This window comes from Pipra filicauda, unplaced genomic scaffold (genome assembly GCF_003945595.2).
Source record: "Pipra filicauda isolate LSUMZ 115617 unplaced genomic scaffold, ASM394559v2 scaffold70_size2993248_pilon, whole genome shotgun sequence".
Classification (NCBI taxonomy): Eukaryota; Metazoa; Chordata; class Aves; order Passeriformes; family Pipridae; genus Pipra; species Pipra filicauda.
In genome coordinates this window covers 19,981-40,196 of record NW_024104876.1, presented here as the reverse complement: position 1 = coordinate 40,196, position 20,216 = coordinate 19,981, and the positions used below count along the sequence as shown (strand labels likewise).

At 54.4% G+C, this 20,216-nt stretch overlaps 1 protein-coding gene across 2 annotated transcripts in view; it reads left to right on the top strand.

Annotated features, from left to right (window-relative positions):
- Window positions 1-18,995, top strand: part of CORO2B (coronin 2B) — a 40,433-nt gene extending 21,438 nt beyond the window's left edge. For both annotated transcript variants that reach the window (XM_027714707.2, XM_027714708.2), the window contains 10 exons: window positions 9,575-9,691; window positions 12,864-13,013; window positions 13,563-13,727; window positions 14,238-14,354; window positions 14,679-14,783; window positions 15,161-15,257; window positions 15,809-15,921; window positions 16,462-16,552; window positions 16,658-16,797; window positions 17,502-18,995. In XM_027714707.2, coding sequence (XP_027570508.1) covers window positions 9,575-9,691; window positions 12,864-13,013; window positions 13,563-13,727; window positions 14,238-14,354; window positions 14,679-14,783; window positions 15,161-15,257; window positions 15,809-15,921; window positions 16,462-16,552; window positions 16,658-16,797; window positions 17,502-17,633 — 1,227 coding nt within the window. In that variant the 3' untranslated portion in view covers window positions 17,634-18,995. The remainder of the gene's footprint in view (window positions 1-9,574; window positions 9,692-12,863; window positions 13,014-13,562; window positions 13,728-14,237; window positions 14,355-14,678; window positions 14,784-15,160; window positions 15,258-15,808; window positions 15,922-16,461; window positions 16,553-16,657; window positions 16,798-17,501) is intronic.
- Window positions 18,996-20,216: the final 1,221 nt, after the last annotated feature.

Below are 20,216 nucleotides of genomic sequence, written 5' to 3'. Positions count from 1 at the left end.
GTGGGTTGGGAAGACGGAGCTCGGCTGTGTTTTGTTCCTCCGTCCTCTCCAAGCCTGTCCTCCCACCCTGCGCTGCCTGGATCCCAAATCCTGGCTCCTCAGCCCCTGGGAAGCGGCGTCTCCCTGGCACCACGAGGGGTTTGTGCCAGAAATATCCCCGGGGAGTGGGCGAAGGAGAGCGCGGAGGCTCCGGCTGAGCCTCGGGAAGGGGAGGATTTGCTCCCCAAACCATGGCAACGGGAGAATCATGGAGTCCTGGAATGGTTTGGGTTGGAAGGGACCTTAAAGCTCATCTCATTCCACCCCCTGCCATGGGCAGGGACACCTTCAACTATCCCAGGTTGCTCCAAGCCGGCCTTCAGGATTCAGTCCGAGGAGAGGAGAGGAGACCACATGGAAAATGTCCATTTATTCTGCTCAGCAGGAATGGCTCGAGCCCCATCACCATGAACAAACTGCAGCCTTGCTTGGATGGTGCTACTCCACAGGAAAGGAACTCAGGGACATCGATCCCTGCTTGTGTCCTTACAGAGCATCCTTCTGGAGCTGGAGCCCCTCTGCTCTGGAGCCAGGCTGGGAGAGCTGGGGGGGTTCCCCTGGAGAAGAGAAGGATCCAGGGAGAGCTGAGAGCCCCTGGCAGGGCCTAAAGGGGCTCCAGGAGAGCTGGAGAGGGACTGGGGACAAGGGGGTTGTGACACACCTTGCTGGGGTGGCCATGGGGTCCCTCAGGTCCCCTTTGCAGGGGAGGGTGGTGGCATCACTTCCACCGTGCCAGAGGGATCCCTGTTCCCACAGGAGATAAGGACAACTTGTTTTCCAGAGGCAGACAATGTTATCTGCCTGGAGGAAGCAGGAGCAGGAAGGGGGAGTCTCTGTTTACACGGAGGAAGCTGAAATCCAAACCTGTTGTGGCTGGGGCTGCTCCAGGGGTAGAGCAGGAGAGGGACTGGATGGGGCACAGATCCCTCATCCCACTGTGTCCAGGGGTGCTTTGCTCCTGCTGACGGATGGATGTGCCCATGGAGTGTGAGCAGGGGGGTCCTGGGGGCTCAGGTGTCCCTCTGCCTGGGTAAGTTTAGGTCGTTCCTTCCCCAGAAGGGTTGTCCAGCACTGGAACATGCTGTGGTGGAGTCCCCATCCCTGAGGGATTTAAAATCCCTATGGATGTGGCACTTGGGGACATGGGTGGCCTTGGCCATCGTGTGGTCTGGATGGTCTTCAAGGTTTTTTTCCAACCTGAAGGATGCTGTGGGACACTGATGTCCATCACTGCTGGGGGGGGCTGCACAAGCCCATGGAGGTGACAGATCCACCCCTAATCCCCCATGGAATTCCCAAACCTCCATGGCAGCCCAGGGGGGACAGGGACAGCAGGTCACAGAGTCACAGGATCACTGAGTTTGGAAAAGGCCTCCAAGGTCAAGTCCAACCTTGGGCTGATCCCCACCTTGTCACCCTTCCCAGAGCATCCAGAACTCCTTGGTTCTGGAGCAGGCAGCTCTCACACCCACCTGGATCCCAAAGGTCCAAAAGAATGGGGGGAAACAACTTCTTACAATAATTCCAGGGTTTTAGGGGCACCTGAGAAGGTGCAGAAGGTCCCTGGAATGGAGCTGGAGGAGGATAAAAATAGAGAGGGAGGAGGAAGGAGCAGGTGTCCCTCAGGGAAACGCTGTGGTTGTGACGGGAAGGGAAATGCAGGTTGGAATCCTGGAATCACGGAAGGCTTTGGGTCGTGCTGCAGGGAACACTCCTGGGTCTTACCTGTCCCCTCACCCCCCAGCACAGGGAGGGGACATTCCCAGTGTCCCAGGGAGCAGTGCCAGCATCCCTGGCATCAGGGACACCCTCTGGGTGCCCTGGGATGGGACATTCCCTGTGTCCCAGGGAGCAGTGCCAGCATCCCTGGGATTGGTTACACCCTCTGGATGCCCTGGGATGGCAGCTGGCGAGCAGGAGCACTGGGAATGCTGCCCTGGCTCCTTGTCCCTGCTCCAGCTCCTGGTGGCATCTGCTCCATTTCTGATCCCAAGGGATGCCCCTGTCACCCCCCCCTCCTTGCCAGGGCTGGGCAGAGAATGGGCAAACTCGTCACAGCCCCACTCCCCTCCCTTCCCAGAGCTGCTGTTCTGAAGCACCAGGAGTTTTCTGCAGGAAAAAAAAATCCAGAATCCTCCTGGTTCCTCTGTCCCCTGAACCAGTTCTCACGTCCTTGGAGCTTTCCTGCCTCCAGACTCAGGACACAGGAGACTCCCTCGCTCAGAACTCATTTGCTCTGATTTTTTCTCTGCCTGATTTGAGGCTGCAGGAGACGGGTTTTTTTTAACTTAGAGCTGGTCAGGGGAAAAAAAGAATAAACTTGATGCTTAAAAAATAAAAAAAGCTGATTCTTCAGCATTGCTGTTCCCACCTGGTGTCCCTGAATTTACCAAGGAGAGCAGCTCCTTGTGGGAAGCCCAGCCCTGGGGTCTGGCTGGTTTTAACACTTGGATTAGTTAAAAAAATAAAAAATCAGGGTAAAATTTTAATGCTGGTTTGGAACAGAGGAAGAAACAAGAATAAAATGAGGGTTCTTGAGCCAACAGCAGCGTGGGAGGGGAAATTGGGATTTTATGGCTGGGTTTGCAGCAAAGCCTGAGGTTGAGCCTGGGCTTTGCTGGGCTCTCAGTGCAGCCCTTCCTGCCCCCTCTGCCGGCTAAAAATCCACAGGAACCTTGTCCACACGGGGGAAAAAATGGCTTTTTGTTACCAACGACCACGGATTTATTTTTAATGTCCATAATCCAATTTAACAGGGACATTAGAGGGGCTTTTTGTCTTTTTAATTAACAAGCTCGAGCCTGGCTATTGCTTTTATGGTGCAGAGAAATCCCCCCGGGGCTTTAATCTGTGCAAATTGTTTGTCACAAGCTGCTGTGTGTGTTGTTTTGGGGGTTTTAGGGATACAGGGATGCAGGGTCTGTGGGTCCAGTGTGGCTGGAGAAGCTCCTGTGATAGTTATTCCAAGTGGGAATTCCAAGTGCCTGCCTGGGCAGATGATGCTCACAGCCCTTGACAGTATTTATATTTAATTTAAGAGTGTTTATATTTAATTTAAGAGTGTTTCTGTTTAATTTAAGGGTATTTCTGTTTAATTTAAGGGTATTTCTGTTTAATTTAACAGCATTTCTGTCCACACCAGAGGAGTAGCTGGTGTTTAAACCTCCATCCTGGGAAAAATGGTGTTGAGTGACACTGATTTTATGGCTTGTGGGGTTTGTGTCCTTTAAACGGGCAGTGGGGACACAAACCCTGTTCCAGCAGGTGTGGAGGATTCCCAGGGCACATTTCCCTCCCTGTTTGCCTTTCCCAGGTGTCTCAGGGATGAGGAGCAGCAGCTGTGGCTCCTGGGGGTGTTTTCCCAGGGATGCAGGTCTGGCTCAGGAGCTGCTGCAGTTGGAGGGGCCAGAACACGAGCTGAGCTTTTGGGTTTGTTTGCTGGAAAACTGGCTCTTGGCTCAGGGTTTTCCTCCTTCCTGGGAGCAGGCTGGAAGCCTGGAATCATGCTCCTGACAGGACCAGACATTCCCAGTGCCTGGAATGTGACGTTTCAGTGAAAAACGTTGTTCGCTGTGTGGATGGATTTCCTTAGTGTTGAGATTTTCTTTTCCCATGGCTTTATATCACTAAAAATTCTCAGGGGCAGCTTCCAGCCAGGTCAGTGGATGCCCCATCGCTCCCAGGGGGTGATCCTGCTGGGAACTCGTGTGGTTGTCCCATCTGAGCTGGCTCTGGCTGAACTGGAGCCATGGAATTGCTTTTGTCTGGTTGCTGGAGGCTGGAGGAGTGTCCTGGGGAGGGAAAAGCAGGAAAGGTGGGGAAAGATCTTTGTTGTAATCACAGAATGATTCCTGGGATGGTTTGGGTTGGAAGGGACCTTAAAATCACCCAGTGCCACCCCCTGCCATGGGCAGGGACACCTTCCACTATCCCAGGTTGTTCCAACCTGGCCTTGGACACTTCCAGGGACCCAGGAGCAGCCACAGCTTCTCTGGGAATTCTATTCCAGCACCTCCCCACTCTCACAGGGAGGAATTCCTTCCCAAAATCCCATCTATCCCTGCCCTCTGGCAGTGGGAAGCCTTTTCCCCTCTTTATACCCCTTTATTCACATTTATTCCGTTGTTGGAGGGAGAACCATTCCCAGCAGCAGCATCCTGGGAATTTCCTTGGGGAATTCTTTGCCTGCTGGTGCAGCAGCTCCACCACCTTGTCCCTTGTCCCCTCTCTTTTCTTCCGTATCCCACCTTGCAGAGGTGATTCCCAGCTGTTCCCAGATCCCGCCTCTCGCCTTCCCCTTCCCATGGGCACTGGGATTTTGGGGATTTTTGGGATTTTCGGGGTCCCTGCCAAGGGTTTGCCCAATTTCTCCCTTCCCTGTGCTGGTTCTGTTGGACTTGGCTCCTGCTGAAGCTCCATGAACCTGTGGTGACCTTCCCCTGCCCCCAACCCATCCCGGGATCCTCCCCAGAGCAGGGAAATCCCTGTAATTCCCTCCTTTTGGCTCTCAAGGAGGAGAGCCCTCCTTTAAAAAGCCAGCAGTAAATGTATTTACTCTTAATCTCAGCCACTGGAGACTCGTGTGTACTCAAGGATTTCCTGGGAAACCCTGTAAATCCCCTTCGGCTCCGGCAGCGCTTCCCTGATCCTGCTCCAACGGCTAATCAGGGATCAGGGGGCAGCTGGGGGGAGCTGCTGGCTGGGAAGGGTGGCCCTGGGGCTGGAGGTGGGGGCTCCTTCCCTGGAGGGGGGGGAATTCTCCCCAGGGATGGCTGTGGAGATGTTGGCATCCACATGCCGGGAGGTTTTCCGGGTAGGATCGAAGGGCAGAGCTGAATAAAGGGATTGGTTGTTTGGGTTTTTTTCCCCCAAAATTTGTAGAGCCTTGTTGGAAATGTGAGGCTTGGGAAGTGCTCTGGGTTTGTATTTCCAGGGAAGCTGGTGAAGGGCAGGTTTTGGGAAATATATATATATGTATTGAAAGGATTTGTCTGAGTTTCCTGCTGGTTGGTGGAGAGGGAATGTGGATTCCTGCCGTGGGGACATCAGGCTGTGCTGCTTCCAGGGGCTGAAGTGGTGACAATTCCCATCCCTGGAGTCTGAAGATGCTCAGGAGGGTCCCAGAGAGGGTCCTTGACAGGAAAATTCCCGTGAGCTGCTGCTCCCTCTGCCCTTGCTGCTGTTCCAGCTGTTCCCAGGGAACGTTTCCTTCTCCATCCCCAAGCCCTGAAATCACTGAATTAAACCAAAATCCTTGTCCTTTCTCCCCCAAATGAAACTCAAACCATTCCCCCCTTCCCAAGCTGCTCCAGCACAGGGAGGGGTTGGAGCTGTGGAAGGTTTGCCCCTTCCAGCCCATTCCATGGAAAACCTGGGAGCTACCGGAGCCTGGGGAGCCACTCCTGGCTCGTCACCCCGGGCCTGCAGGGACAGATCTGGGTCACTGAGCTCCCCCCCAGCCTGGGCTCAGGATCCAGGGATTAGGATTCACCTTGGCTTAAGGCAGGGCTGCTGCCCAGGCCCCTCAGAGAGAGACTAAACAGCAAAATACAGCCCAAATCCCGGCTTTTTTCATTCTTTCCCCCTTTTTCCTGCCTTTATTTGGCTCCTTCTCCTCTCCTGGGTGCCCTGGGCGTGGCACAACCCACCCCTCGGGCCACTTTTAATCAAAACTCAGGATTTTTGGGGGCAAAATCTGTCCCTGCTGACCCAAAATGTATCCCTGATAACCCAAAATCTGTCCCTGCTGACCCAAAATCTGTCCCTGATAACCCAAAATCTGTCCCTGCTGACCCAGCTCTGTGTTGTCTCTTAAAAGCCTGATAAATTTGGGCATTTCCCAGTAACTCCCAGCAGGGTCACTGGGTGGTGCTGGGAGGCAGAACTAAGGAAGCACCAACATTCCTGGGTTTCCCTCCTCCTCTGTCTCACCTCGGGGTTTTTCCATCCCAAACTCCATCCCTGCAGCTCCTGCTTTGCTCCATATGATTCCCAGGATGAGACCCAAGGCACTCCATACTCCCTCCAGGCCTGGGGGATACAGGACTGAGCTCTCCCTCCCCACAAATTAAAGGCAGAATTATTTTTTTTCCAAGGGAAAAACTTGTAGAATGTAAAAAATCCGATTTTTCCATGAAAATGCTGGGTTTAGGTATCGAGAGGTTTTTAGTGAAAAGCAGCATTTTCTTAACTCTTGCCCTCCACCCCTTTTGGAAAATTAATTTTGGATCAAATCTGTTTTCTCTGCATCAGAAAGACTTTATTTTTATTGAAGTGAAGGGTTTCTAATGACTTCTCTGGTGCTTTGGCCCACGAGCTCTCAGTGGCTCCTCCTCAGGTCTTGCTTTTCCTTGGAATGGGGATCCTGGGGCGCAATCCTTGGGATACTGGGGGCTGTTGTCCCCCACTGGGCAGGTTTGGTGGGACAGTGACTTCCCAGAGGTCTGGGCCACTGAGGAGAAGGAATATTTAAAACATATTTAAATCTCAATGTGATATTTAAATGTTTCAATAGTGATGTGTTCGAGGTTGCACTTGGTGACCTTGGAGGTCTTTTCCATCCTCAGTGATTCTGAGTTTCTGACGTGTGGCCCTTCCTGTGGGATGCTCCAGGGTTTGGGATTTAGGGAAGGGAGGCAGGAGGGGGGATGAGGAAGGGTTGGGGCTTCAGGGCACCGTCCCTTGGGCTGTGGCATCATCCAGAGGTTTGGGTCCCCCTGGGAAAACTGTCAGAAAGTCACTTTGCTTGGGTTTATCCCTAAAAAGCTGAACTGGTTTCTAACAGCACTAAACCCCCCCAGTCTGGGGTGTTCCCAGGAAATCTCCCTTTGTGCTGTTTGGGAATGTCAGGGATCCATGTGTCAGTGTCAGTTGGTTTATCCCAAGTGAAGCTCCAGAGAAATGCAGCAAAAAGCTCCTCAGTGGGGGCCAGGAGGCACTTCAGGCTCCGGGGGGGATGTGGCAGCTCAGGTCTGAGCCACGGGGTTGCCGATGGGCAGAATTCCCAAAGTTTGGGCTCCCTGACAGGCCAAAGGGATGCCGTTGGCAGCCCAAGGAGGAGGTGGATTCAGCTGCCCCATCCCGGCTCTTCCTGCCCTTCCACCCCTGGAATTGTCCCCGCTGGAGGTGACATCCCCCAGGCAGGATCCAGGCCCGGGGAACACGGGGGGGAATTTGCCGACCGTGCCCTCATTACCAGGGGCTCCTGAGCTGGGAGCCAGTCCCGGGAATCCATCGGGAATTAATGAGGGTTTGTCCCGGACTGTGGGAAGGGCAGAGGGAGGACAGCAGTGACCCTGATCCAGACCAGTGACCCCGATTCGGGGCAGAGGGAGGACAGCAGTGACCCTGATCAGGGGCTGGAGCTGTTTGTTCAGGGAGTGCAGGCCCAGAGAGCAGGAATCTATTTCTGTCCTTCACCTCAATCCCCAGAGTGACCCACAAACCACATCCCGAGGCTGCGGGGCCAGATCAGGACACGGCTCTGCCCCAGGGAGGGCTCGGAGCTCCGGCGGGAATTCAGGCAGGAATTCGGGCAGGAACCGGCTCGTCAGGGCCTGGAAAAATATTGTTGGATTGATAAAGGGATTTTAAAATTGATGAGGTGTTTTAAAGTTGAGAAAGGGTTTTAAAATTGAGGAAGGATTTTGAAATTATTAAGGATTTTGAAATTGAGAAAATATTTGAAAGTTGAGAGAGGGTTTTAAAGCTGAGAAAGGGTTTTAAAACTGAGAAAGAATTTTAAAATTAGACAGGATTTTAAAGCTGAGAAAGGGTTTTAAAGCTACTGAGGGGTCTGGCAGAGGGTGGGGGTTGCCTGTGTTTCCTGGTGCCTTGTGGGATGGTTTCCTGCAGCTCCACCCCCAGTGGAGCCCAGGAAGGCCGAGATTCCCTGAGGGAATGGTTTGGTGGTGGGTTAAGGGTTGGACTTGATGGTCTTAGAAGGGCTTTTCCAACCTAAATGATTCCATGAGTCTTAAAATCACAGAATCCCAAAATAGTTTGGTTGAAAGTGAACCTAAAGCTCATCCCATCCCACCCCCTGCCATGGGCAGGGACACCTCCCACTAGCCCAGGTGGCTCCAAGCCCCGTCCAGCCTGGCCTTGGACACTTCCAGGGATCCAGGGGCAGCCACAGCTTCTCTGGGCAACCTGTGCCAGGGCCTCCCCACCCTCATAGCCAAGAATTCCTTCCCAATATCCCATCTCTCCCTGCCCTCTGGCACTGGGAAGCCATTCCCTGTGTCCTGTCCCTCCATCCCTTGTCCCCAGTCCCTCTCCAGCTCTCCTGGAGCCCCTTTAGGCCCTGGAAGGGGCTCTCAGGTCTCCCTGGAGAGGAGAACCTCCAGATGAACATTCCCAGCTCTCCCAGCCTGTCTCTGGGGCAGAGCAGGTCCATCCCTTGGAGCACCTTCCTGTGATCCTGCCCTGCTCCGGGCTGGAATCCACCGGAGCTGCGGCACCGGGGCCACCTGGCACTTGGCATCTCTCTCACCTTGAGAGCAAATTAATCCAAATAAACCTTAATTCAAACACCCCCCCTCAGCAGCCCCAGTGCAGGGGCTCACCCTGGGCCTGCCCAGAGCTCTCTCCCGGTTTCCCGGAGCTTCCTGTGGCACAAACGCAGCGCGTTCCTTTGTTCCCGTTAAACGGAGCCGGGAGCTCATCTGGGAGAGGTCAGTGCTGGGAGGGCCATGAAATATTTAGTGGTGTGTGGTGCTGACCTACTTTGTCTGCACGCTCCCAGCACAGTGCCTGGGGGTGTGGGAAGGAGCCGGCATGGAAAAGGAAGGGTGGTGGGATGGGGTGGGACACGGAGACTCCTGGCCAGGGCCATGGGAGGGGGCTCCTGGGACCCATCCATGGTGGGAATCTCACCTGGGTGCTTTCATAGAATCATAGAATCACAGAATCAGCTGGGCTGGAAGGGACCTCCCAGATCATCAAGTCCAACCCTTGATCCAACCCCGCCGTGGTTCCCAGCCCATGGCACTGATGCCACATCCAGTCTGTCCTTAAACACCTCCAGGGACGGAGAATCCACCCCTTCCCTGGGCAGCCCATTCCAAGGGCTGAGCACCCTCTCTGCAAAGAAATTCTTTCTAATCTCCAACCTAAACCTCCCCTGGCACAGCTCAAGACCCAGCCCTCTTGTCTTGCTGATGGTTGCCTGGGAAAAGAGACCAACCCCCCCTGGCTCCCCCCTCCTGTCAGGGAGTTGCAGAGAGTGAGGAGGTCTCCCCTGAGCCTCCTCTTCTCCAGGCTGAGCCCCCCCAGCTCCCTCAGCCTCTCCTCACAGCACCTGTGCTCCAGTCCCTTCCCCAGCCTCGTTGCTCTCCATTTTGTTCCATTCTGATGGAACAAAACCAACCCCAGGCTTGGCTGGGGGGCTCCTGCAGCCCTAAACCCCATCCCAGGCTGGGCCATGGCTCTCACCCCTCTGACGAGTTCCCAGCCTCCAAAAGCCCGATTTAAAGCCCAGTTTATCCCTAAATTTAACGGGTTTGCTAATTTGTGGCTCCCTTCCCCACCACAGACAGGCCGGATCGAACCCAACTACCCCAAGGTCTGTGGGCACCAGGGCAACGTGCTGGACATCAAGTGGAACCCCTTCATTGAGAACATCATCGCCTCCTGCTCCGAGGACACCACGGTGAGTGGGCACCTCCTGCCCTCCGTTCCTGCACTTGATATACGAGATACATTTCTACTGAAATATATAAATATGTGGCAGGTATAAAAATATAAAATTACTAGGTGCATAATTAATTTTTATTTATTTATTTATATTTATGATGATTTTAATTAATTTTTAATCATTATACATTTTATAGTTATGTAATGTTTTGTAATATTTTATGACAATATTTATAGTTAATTTAATTTTTAATGTAATTTATAAAGTCATACTTGATAAATTATTAAGGATATTAAATATATACATGTTTATGTATATATTTCTATATTAATATACATTTATATTTTATTATTTATTTATATATAAATACATATATGTATATTTATATATACATATAAATATATAAACATACATTTCTATATTTCTATGTTTATATTTTATTATTTATTTCTATATAAATATATATCTATATTTATATACACATGTAAATATATAAACACATATTTCTATATTTCTATATTTTTATATTTGATTATTCCTATATGAATATATATTTTTATATTTATATACCCATATAAATATATAAATATATATTTCTATATGAATATATATTTATATTTTATTATTTATTTTTATATAAATATATATTTCTACATTTATATAGGCATACACATAAATATGTATTTTTATATATATACACATAAATATATATTTATTTATAATAAATATATATTTATATTTATTTATAATAAATATATATTTATATATATTTATACATACAAACATGCACACATTAAATATACACAGAAATTTATGCATATATATTTATATATAAATTATGTATTTATGTATATATTTATACATATAAATACATATATATTAAATATATACATAGATTTATGCATATATATTTATACATAATTTATACTACATAAATTACATAAGTAAATATAAATATATGTTTAAATAGATATTGATATCTTATATATCTATGATATCTATTATATCTATGATATCTATTATATCGATTTATGTTTACTTATATATTATTTGTTAAATATAAATTATATAGAAGTAAAGATAAATATATGTTTAAATATATATTTATATCTATTTATACATCATCCATCTTGGGAATGGAGAGGGGGTCAGAGATTGATGCCAAGCAACAGCCAAATTGTGCCCAGCCATGAGTCACGGGAGCTGGTCCCACCAGGAGAACCTTCCACACCCAGACACCGGGGAGGGGAGGAGCTGGGAGGGGTGGGGGGCACTGGGAGCACTCCAGGAGCCTGGTTAAACTGGGAAATCGGGATGAGGATCTCAGTGTGGGGGTTCCCCACCGTGGGGATGAGTTGGAGGGGAGCCCTGCACTGGGCGGGCTCCTGATGACACCCCAAAGGTGGTCCTGCACCTTTGGGGTCTCTCTGTTCACTCCCAGGAAGTTCAATGAGGTTCAGGAAAATAACTTTTCCCCCAGGCCCAGGACTGGACAGGGATCACTGTCACGGGCCACAGGGTTATCCCTGTGCTGGGAATCCCTCCTGGATTTACCCACTGCTGTCAAACCTGGATCCATCTGTACCTGATCCACCTGTACCTGATCCATCTCTCTGTTCCCTCTTGGATAACGGCCCCTGTCCTCCCCAGATGCTCTCCAAGGGATTCATGATTTGTCCTCACTGCACAACCAGCAGCAGGGCTGGCCCTGGAATTCCTGAAATGCTGTGAAGGCTTTTTTGGGAAGGAGCTTTTAAGGGCAGGACAAACCAAGCAGGAAGGGGAACAGGGGAATTCTCCAGACTCCAGAAGTGTTTCAGCTCCTTGTTTCCCACGTGTTGGAGCTCTCTGTGCACACTGAGCTGTGCAGAGCTCCAGGGGGCTTTGCAGCACCGTGTCCTGTTTGCAGGTTCCATTTCCTTGTGGAAAGTGGTGTTTCAGGAACAATTTTATCGAGGAGGTTTCTTAGGATGGGTTGGGAGAGGAAACCTCTGTGTCCCACCCCTCCTGCTCTCCCCGTGTGCTGGAATTGTTGCTGGGGCTGTTCCTCTGGGGCCTTTTTAATGAGCCTTTCCCCAAAGCACCGTTTCCATGGCAGGCTGGGCTGAATTTTGGGTGAGCTCCAGCTGTGCCTGTCCTGCCAAGAGGGCAGTGTTAGTGCTGTGCCCATCCCGACACATCCATTTCCAGGTCACGGTGACCGTGGCCGTGGGGAAACCTGCCCAAAATAGCCCGTCCCTGGCACTTCCCCTGTTTTTTGGCAAACACAAGGGATGATGTAACCGGGACAGGCCGCAGAGGTGACGCTGCTGCAGAGCCCTGGCCGTGATTCCCAGCTGGGCAGGGATGCAGGATGTGTTATTCCCATCCCTGGGCTGCCTGCCCCGCAGAGCTGAGGTGACACCACGTAGAGCTTTCCCTGTGTCCTCCTGGGCTGGTGCTGCAGGAGCCTCTCCGGAGTGTGGAGCTCTCTCTGAGCAGGAGGTTTGGTAACAGTTGTTTCATAACCCACTGCTTTCATAACCAGCTCCTCCAACACTCAACAACCAGGCTCGTGTGGCTTGTCCTCAGCTCGTGTGGCTTGTCCTTGGCTTGTGTGGCTTGTCCTCGGCTTGTGCTGTGTCTGAAATCCTCTGATGCTCTTGGAATTGTCCCTCGGAGCCGCAGCAGCCTCGGAGCCGTGCCTGCCTCACAGCTCCCCTCCCTCTGCGCCCCAAGAGCAGGGTCTCCCTCCTCGAAACAGGCAGGAAATCCTCCTGCAGGTTTTTCACTGCAATAATTGGGAATTAATTTTTGTGGCCCCCCCTTCCTGGATGGACGGGACAACCCTTGGGGTGCGGGGGAGGAGAGGGAGGAGCGGCTGAAGGGGTGGCAGGATCAGCCTTTGGCAGACTGGGAGAGCTGGGGGGGTTCACCTGGAGAGGAGAAGGCTCCAGGGAGAGCTGAGGGGGCCTAAAGGGGCTCCAGGAGAGCAGGAGAGGGACTTTGGATAAGGGATGGAGGGACAGGACACAGGGAATGGCTTCCCACTGCCAGAGGGCAGGGACCTGGGACAAGGACATTGTGGCATGAGGGTACAGGGTGAGGCTGCCATGGAGGCACCCCAGGGATTCGGCAGCTCAGAGCCCCCAGGAGGGTGTTGGGGTGTCCTGGGGCTTCCAAACCCATCCCAGCGCCCATCCCACAGGTGCGGATCTGGGAGATTCCCGAGGGGGGGCTGAAGAGGAACATGACGGAGGCCGTGCTGGAGCTCTACGGGCACAGCCGGCGCGTGGGGCTGGTCGAGTGGCACCCGACCACCAACAACATCCTCTTCAGCGCCGGCTACGACTACAAGGTGAGTCCTGCCCGGGAACGCTCCGGATCTGCCGGGAATGCCCTTGAGGAGGCCTGGAGAAGAGGAGGCTCAGGGGAGACCTCCTCACTCTCTACAACTCCCTGACAGGAGGGGGGAGCCAGGGGGGGGTTGGTCTCTTCTCCCAGGTATCAGCAAGACAAGAGGGCTGGGTCTTCAGCTGTGCCAGGGGAGGTTTAGGTTGGACATTAGAAAGAATTTCTTTCCAGAGAGGGATCAGCCATTGGAATGGGCTGCCCAGTGAGGGGGTGGATTCTCCTTCCCTGGAAGTTTTTAAGATGAGGCTGGATGTGGCATCAGTGCCATGGGCTGGGAACCACGGCGGGGTTGGATCAAGGGTTGGACTTGATGATCTTGGAGGTCCCTTCCAACCCAGCTGATTCTGTGATTCTATGATTCTGTGATTCTTTCCCTGCTCGTGGCACGGGTGGGGGTCACCAGGGTGTGATCACGGAATGGTTTGAGTTGGGAGGGACCCGGAAGGATCCCCCTTCCACCGGGGCCGAGTCGCTCCAAGGCGCCTTCCCACAGGTCCTGATCTGGAACCTGGACATCGGGGAGCCGGTGAAGATGATCGACTGCCACACGGACGTGATCCTGTGCATGTCCTTCAACACGGACGGCAGCCTGCTGGCCACCACCTGCAAGGACAAGAAGCTGCGCGTGGTGGAGCCGCGCTCCGGGCGGGTCCTGCAGGTGCCACGGGACCGGGGGTTGGGAATAAGATCTTGGGGAGGAATCCCGCTGGAATGTCCCAAAACATCCCTGAGGTGCTGCACGTGCTCGTGGTGAGGCAGGGGCACAGGGCAGGGGCTGCAGGCCATTCTCTGCCTGGGGAGGGTTCTTTTATCAGGTGGAGGTGATGGGGAGGGCTCGGCCTCATCCCAAGCCTCATCCCCCCACCAGGTTGGGGGGGTTTATTCCTCTGTTAATTAAGGATTTGTGGAAAATAGTGGAAATTAAAGAGGGAGGTGCAGAGGTCACAGTTGGGAGGCAGGTGGTGGGTTCTCAGTAAAGGTGGTGTCTGATATTCATGGAAATGGGTGGTTTTGGCTTGCACAGGGGACAGGTCCGGAGTCACAGTGTCCCCACACTGCTGGGGACAGAGCTGGCATGTCACAGGGATGAGCTGGGAGAGGAGAGGGGGCAAGGAAGGGGCTTTCCTGGGGTGTCAGTGGTGCTGACAGAGCTCCCCCTGCCCTGCAGGAGGCCAGCTGCAAGAACCACCGTGTCAACAGGGTGGTGTTCCTGGGCAGCACCAAGAGGCTGCTCACCACGGGCGTGTCCCGCTGGAACACGCGGCAGATCGCCCTGTGGGACCAGGTGGGTGCTGGGACCCCTCCAGCCCTGCTGGGATCCCCATTCCAGCCCTGCTGGGACCCCCTCCATCCCTGCTGGAACCTCCATTCCATCCCTTCTGAGACCCCTCCATTCCATCCCTGCTGGGACCCCCTTCATCCCTGCTGGGACCTCCATTCCACTCCATCCCTTCTGGGACCCCATTCCATCTCTGCTGGGACCCCCATTCCAGCCCTGCTGGGACTCCTGTTCCATCCCTCCTGGGACCCCCATTCCAGCCCTGCTGGACCCTGCTCAGCAGCAGCACTGGGCCATCCCCGTGGCTCAGGCCCTGTCCCTGTTTTTCAGGAAGACCTGTCCATGCCCCTGATCGAGGAGGAGATCGATGGGCTCTCGGGGCTCCTCTTCCCGTTCTACGACGCCGACACCCACATGCTGTACCTGGCTGGGAAGGTATGGGGTGTGTGGAGCATCTCCCTGGGCATTCCCAGCCCGTGTCCCCCCGGCACTGCCCGGGGATGTGGTGCTGGGGGTTGTCATCAGAGAATGGGTTGGGTTGGAAGGGACCTTAAACATCATCCAGGTCCTGGATGGGCAGGGACACCTCCCACTATCCCAGGTTGTTCCAACCTGGCCTTGGACACTTCCAGGGATGGGGCAGCCACAGCTTCTCCGGGCAACCTGTGCCAGGGCCTCCCCACCCTCACAGGGAGGAATTTCTTCCCAAAATCCCACCTATCCCTGCCCTCTAACTGGTCTTTATGATGGTCCTTATTCCCCCTCACATTTCCCAGAGGAATAACCTGTCCCTGTTCCCGTTGCTGCTCCAGGGCGACGGCAACATCCGCTACTACGAGATCGGTTCCGAGAAGCCCTACCTGAGTTACCTCATGGAATTCCGCTCCCCCGCCCCGCAGAAAGGACTGGGTAAGGATCCCGGGCTGCTGCTGCTCTGCTGGGAGCAGGGAAAAGCTGGATCATGGAAGGTGCTTAATGAAATGTCACAGGCAAATGGGTTTGGCTCAGGTTTGGTTTGGGTTTGGGATGGGTCTGGGATGGGTTTGGGATGGGTCTGGGATGGGTCTGGGATGGGTCTGGGATGGGTCTGGGATGGGTCTGGGATGGGTTTGGCAGGCGCTATTCCAGCTCCAGAGCATCGGCTGCAACTCTTGCAGGGTGACATTCCCATCCCTGTGCTGCCCTTCCCAGGGTGATTCAGCCCTGCTGGGGTTGGTGCATGTCCAGGGACACCCTTCCCGCTGTCACACGTGGCTTCAGCAGGGGACACCAGTGATTGTCCCAAATAAAGGCTGCTCATCCCTTTCCCAGCATCCCTGCACACCTGGTGTGGCCCAGCTTGTGCTCCAGGTCCTTGGGGTGATGCCAAGGGTTGATCCAGGGCAAGGGTTGCTCCTGGGTGTGCTGGTGGGGCTGTTCTGGGTGTCTGTGCCGGGCTGACAGGTGGTGCTGCTCCGCAGGGGTGATGCCGAAGCACGGCCTGGACGTGTCGGCCTGTGAGGTCTTTCGGTTCTACAAACTCATCACCCTCAAGGGGCTCATCGAGCCCATCTCCATGATCGTGCCCAGGAGGGTGAGTCCACGGGGGGGTCTGGGAAGGGCCCAGAGGGATGGACATGCCCCTCTTTGCCCTGTCCCGTGGTTGGGTCTCTTTGCACCAGGCTCAGACCTCTCCATTGCTGCACATCCCAGGGATTCCCGGGGGGGGTTTGCCTGAGGTTTAATGGGAATGTTTTTTTGGAAATGCATCTCCACATTTCTCCTGGTGTATGTGTTGTACAAAATCAGCTTGGTCTGCAGTGCTGGGGAACAAGGGGCTTGTCTCACCTGAGGTTTGGGGGTGTTTTGGGAAAACAGATCTCGGATCAGGGTTTGGTGTCGGGAAGCAAACCCGGGGCTGTGTGGAGGGCCCGTCCCAGGTTCTGAGGCAGCTCAGCAGCTGCTCATTTTCCTCCCTCCCCTCCCAGTGCCAGCCAGCACTTCCCAAATCTGCTCCCTGTGCCCCAAGTCTCCCACCCGGGAGGTCACCCCCCAGTTCATCCCCTCCCCGTGGGTCTCTCCGTTGCCCACGGGGTGGGTTCATGGAGTGGCTGCTCTTTCCCTGTGTTTCCAGTCCGAGACATACCAGGAGGACATTTACCCCATGACACCGGGCACGGAGCCCGCCCTGACCCCGGATGAGTGGCTGAGTGGGATGAACAGAGGTAATGCCACTGGTGGCACTGGTGGCACTGGTGGCACTGGTGCCACGCCGGGTGGGTGCTGGCCGGGCAGCCCCCCCTGAGCCCGTCCCCCCTCTGCCCCCTCAGATCCCATCCTGATGTCGCTGAAGGAGGGCTACAAGAGGACATCCAAAATTGTGTTCAAGGCCCCGGCGAGGGAGAAGAAGAGCGTGGTGGTCAATGGCATCGACCTGCTGGAGAACGTCCCGCCCCGCACCGAGAACGAGGTGGGACAGCCCGGCCGGGTGGGACACGGGGAGGGGGGGACAGGCTGGATGAGGGGGGACATCATTGGGATGAACCTGGAAAGCCACCCCTCTGCAGGTCTCTGTGTTCCCAGACTGAGGCACTGGGTGTTCCCCTGCCCCTTGGAGCATCCACCTCAACCCTGGAGCACCCGAAAGGAGCGGAGTGAAGCTCCTCAGTTGGTTTTGGGTTTAATTAAAAGCCTTGTCTGGGGACAAGATATGGAGGGGGATACAGCAGCACTTGGTCCTGGAAGGAATTTGGTTTAGAATCATGGAATCCTGGAAAAGCTTAGGTTGGAAGGGACCTTAAAGTTCATCCCATCCCACCCCCTGCCATGGGCAGGGACACCTTCCCCTATCCCAGGTTGTTCCAAGCCCTGTCCAACCTGGCCTTGGACACTTCCAGGGATCCAGGGGCAGCCACAGCTTCTCTGGGCAACCTGTGCCAGGGCCTCCCCACCCTCATGATAAAAAATTTCTTCCCAGTATCCCATCTAAACCTCCCATCCTTCAGTTTAAATCCATCCCCTTTTCCCATCACCACAGATCCTGCTAAAAAGCTTGTCCCCAAAATCAGCCGGATCAGGGCCCAGTCCCAGCACAGCTCCGGGGCTGGGAGGGGGGAGAAGTGGACGCTGTGGTCGCTCCAGCTCCATCCCTCCCTCTCCCTCCTTCCCTTGCAGCTCCTCCGGGTGTTTTTCCGGCAGCAGGACGAGATCCGGCGGCTGAAGGACGAGCTGTCTCAGAAGGACATTCGGATCCGGCAGCTCCAGCTGGAACTAAAGAACTTACGGAACAGCCCGAAGAACAATTAACTCCCAGGGACGTTTTCTAAATAAACTCTCGTTGTTTCTACTCGCTCTTTAATTTTATTGTCCCCACTGACCCAGCCGGGAGCCAGGACCCCGCCGAGATCCCGCGCCGATGGATCCGCGTGTGCCCGGCCCTGATCCCGCTCTAACCGCTGCCTCCGAGGGGCCGGGGGCTCCCCGTGAGTAGGAGCCCTGTGCCCCCCCCTCGGGACGATCCGGATTCCCGGGAAAGCTGACGCTTCCTTGCTATTAATTTCTTTTTCCTATGCAAAAAAATGTGACGGCGGGGGCAGAACTGGAAGGGGTGGGAAGGGCTGGATCACCAAAGCTGGGGGTGGTGTGGGGGGAGACTGGGAGCATTCCCATGGTGGGAAACTGGGAGCCTTTCCATGGTGGGAGCCCAGGATCCATCCCACGGTGGGAGCCTGTGATTCTTCCCATGGCAGAAGCCCGAGATCCGTCTGATGGTGGGAGCCTGGGATCCATCCCACATCCCACAGTGGGAGCCTGGGGCCCTTTCCCATGGTGGGAGCTCAGGACTCTTCCCATGGCGAGAGCCTGTGATCCTTCCATGGTGGGAACCCAGGATCCATCCCACAGTGGGAGCCAGGGACTCTTTCCCATGGTGGGAGCACAGGGTCCTTCCAACTGTGGGATCCCGGGACTCTTCCCACAGTGGGATCCCGGGATCCCTCCCGTGGTTCCAGTGGCCATGGCATGGCTGGGCAGGCTCTGGCACAGCCAGGATTTGGCAGGAGCAGCCTGTGAGTGTCCCAGGGCTGCAGCCCGGGAAGGGAGCAGCTCCACGTGCCCCAATATCCTTCAAAATAACAAAAAGCCAGGCTGGGGTTCCTACCTGGGGAGGGATTTTTGCTCCTTCCACCTCTGACAAGAGGGATTTTCCCTCCTCCTGTCTGCTGGGACACTGCCAGGGCCACGGGGAGGGGGAAGGATGTCCCTGGGATGATCCTGGGAAGGATGTCATGGTGCTGCCCCAGGGATGGACCCAAGAGATGGATTCTGTGGGATGGACCCCAGGGATGGACCCTGTGGGATGGATCCCAAGGATGGACACTGTGGGATGGACCCCGTGGGCGTCGGTGGGTTCAGCACGTTGTACAATCCCAGGCTGGATGGATTTGACCTGTAGCACAGGGAAGGACACCAAACACTGCTGGATTTCCTTATACATCCCTATTTTCCCTGGCTCCAAGCTGCTGAGCTGCCTGGCACCCCCGGGCAGGGCTGTCCCCGTGCCCCCGGCGTGTCCCGCTGCCCCCGTCGCGTCCCACGTGCTGTCAGTGCCCGTTGTTATTTATGCTACCACGGAATAGTGCTGGAATAAAACCTTTTCAGGACACCACAGCCCTGGTCACTCCTGTCCTTCCTCTCCCGGGGTTGTGTGGGAGCGCTGGGCCCCCCTGAGGGGGTGGGGGGACCCCCAGGGGCACTTCTGGGGGTGCACAAAGGGGTGTGGTGGGGCAGGAGGGGGGAAACGGCCAAAGGTGAATCCTGGAATGGTTTGGGTTGGAAGGGACCTTAAAAATCATCCAGTGCCAACCCCCTGCCCTGGGCAGGGACACCTTCCACTAGCCCAGGTGGCTCCAAGTTCATCCAACCTGGCCTTGGACACTTCCAGGGATCCAGGGGCAGCCACAGCTTCTCTGGGCAACCTGTGCCAGGGCCTGCCCACCCTCACAGCCAGGAATTCCTTCCCAATATCCCAGCTAACCCTCCTCTTCCAGCTTAAACCATTCCCCCCATCCTATTACTACAGATCCTGCTAAAATTCCATCCATTACAAACCTCCCGTGTGGTGACTGAGCCCAGATTTCCAGGGAAAAATGCCTCTACCCCTGTGTGTGAGCCAGGGGGTGCTGTGAGGGCAATTGGGATGGAAACGGAGCTTTTAAGCTTTATTTCCCATTTTTCCTGCTGTCGGGGGCTGTGTTACCATTGGGTGCCAGGACTGGGGTTCCTGGGTTTATCCTGCCCCAGAACTGGAAGGAAACCCCACTCTTTGGGTCTTGGCTGTTCCGTGTGAGGTTGTTCACGTCCCGCAGCCTCCGAGGGGACCCACTGCTTTAAATCATCCCTTGGAAGGGAAGAGCCAGTGTTTTTCCTTGGATTCCTGCAGAATGAGCCCAATTACAGCTGCGGGTGGGGATGATTAACGAGCTAATTAACATATCTGCAAACTTCAGCACAAACCCAGCCGGGGCCTCCTCAGGAGGCTGGTGCAGGATGTGACCCCGTGGGGTGGCTCTGGGTGGGCTCTGGGCTGTGGATCCCTTTGCAAAGGGGGCTCAGGGGGCTCCCAAAATGTTTGGGATGCGCCAAAAATCTCCAGCCGGAGCCGTGGCTGTGCAATTCCCGGGAAAAACCCTCAGCTGGGATCAGGATCGGGATCGTGCTGCTCCTCCTGCACCTCCCCCTGTGGGGTCAGCTCCAGCTTTTCCCTCGGCACCAGCTGGGCTGATTAAAGCAGGAATTCCCGGTTTAGGGATGACACTGAGCTGTGTCACTCACTGCAGGGAAGGGGTGGAGAGCTGGGGGGGTTCACCTGGAGAAGAGAAGGATCCAGGG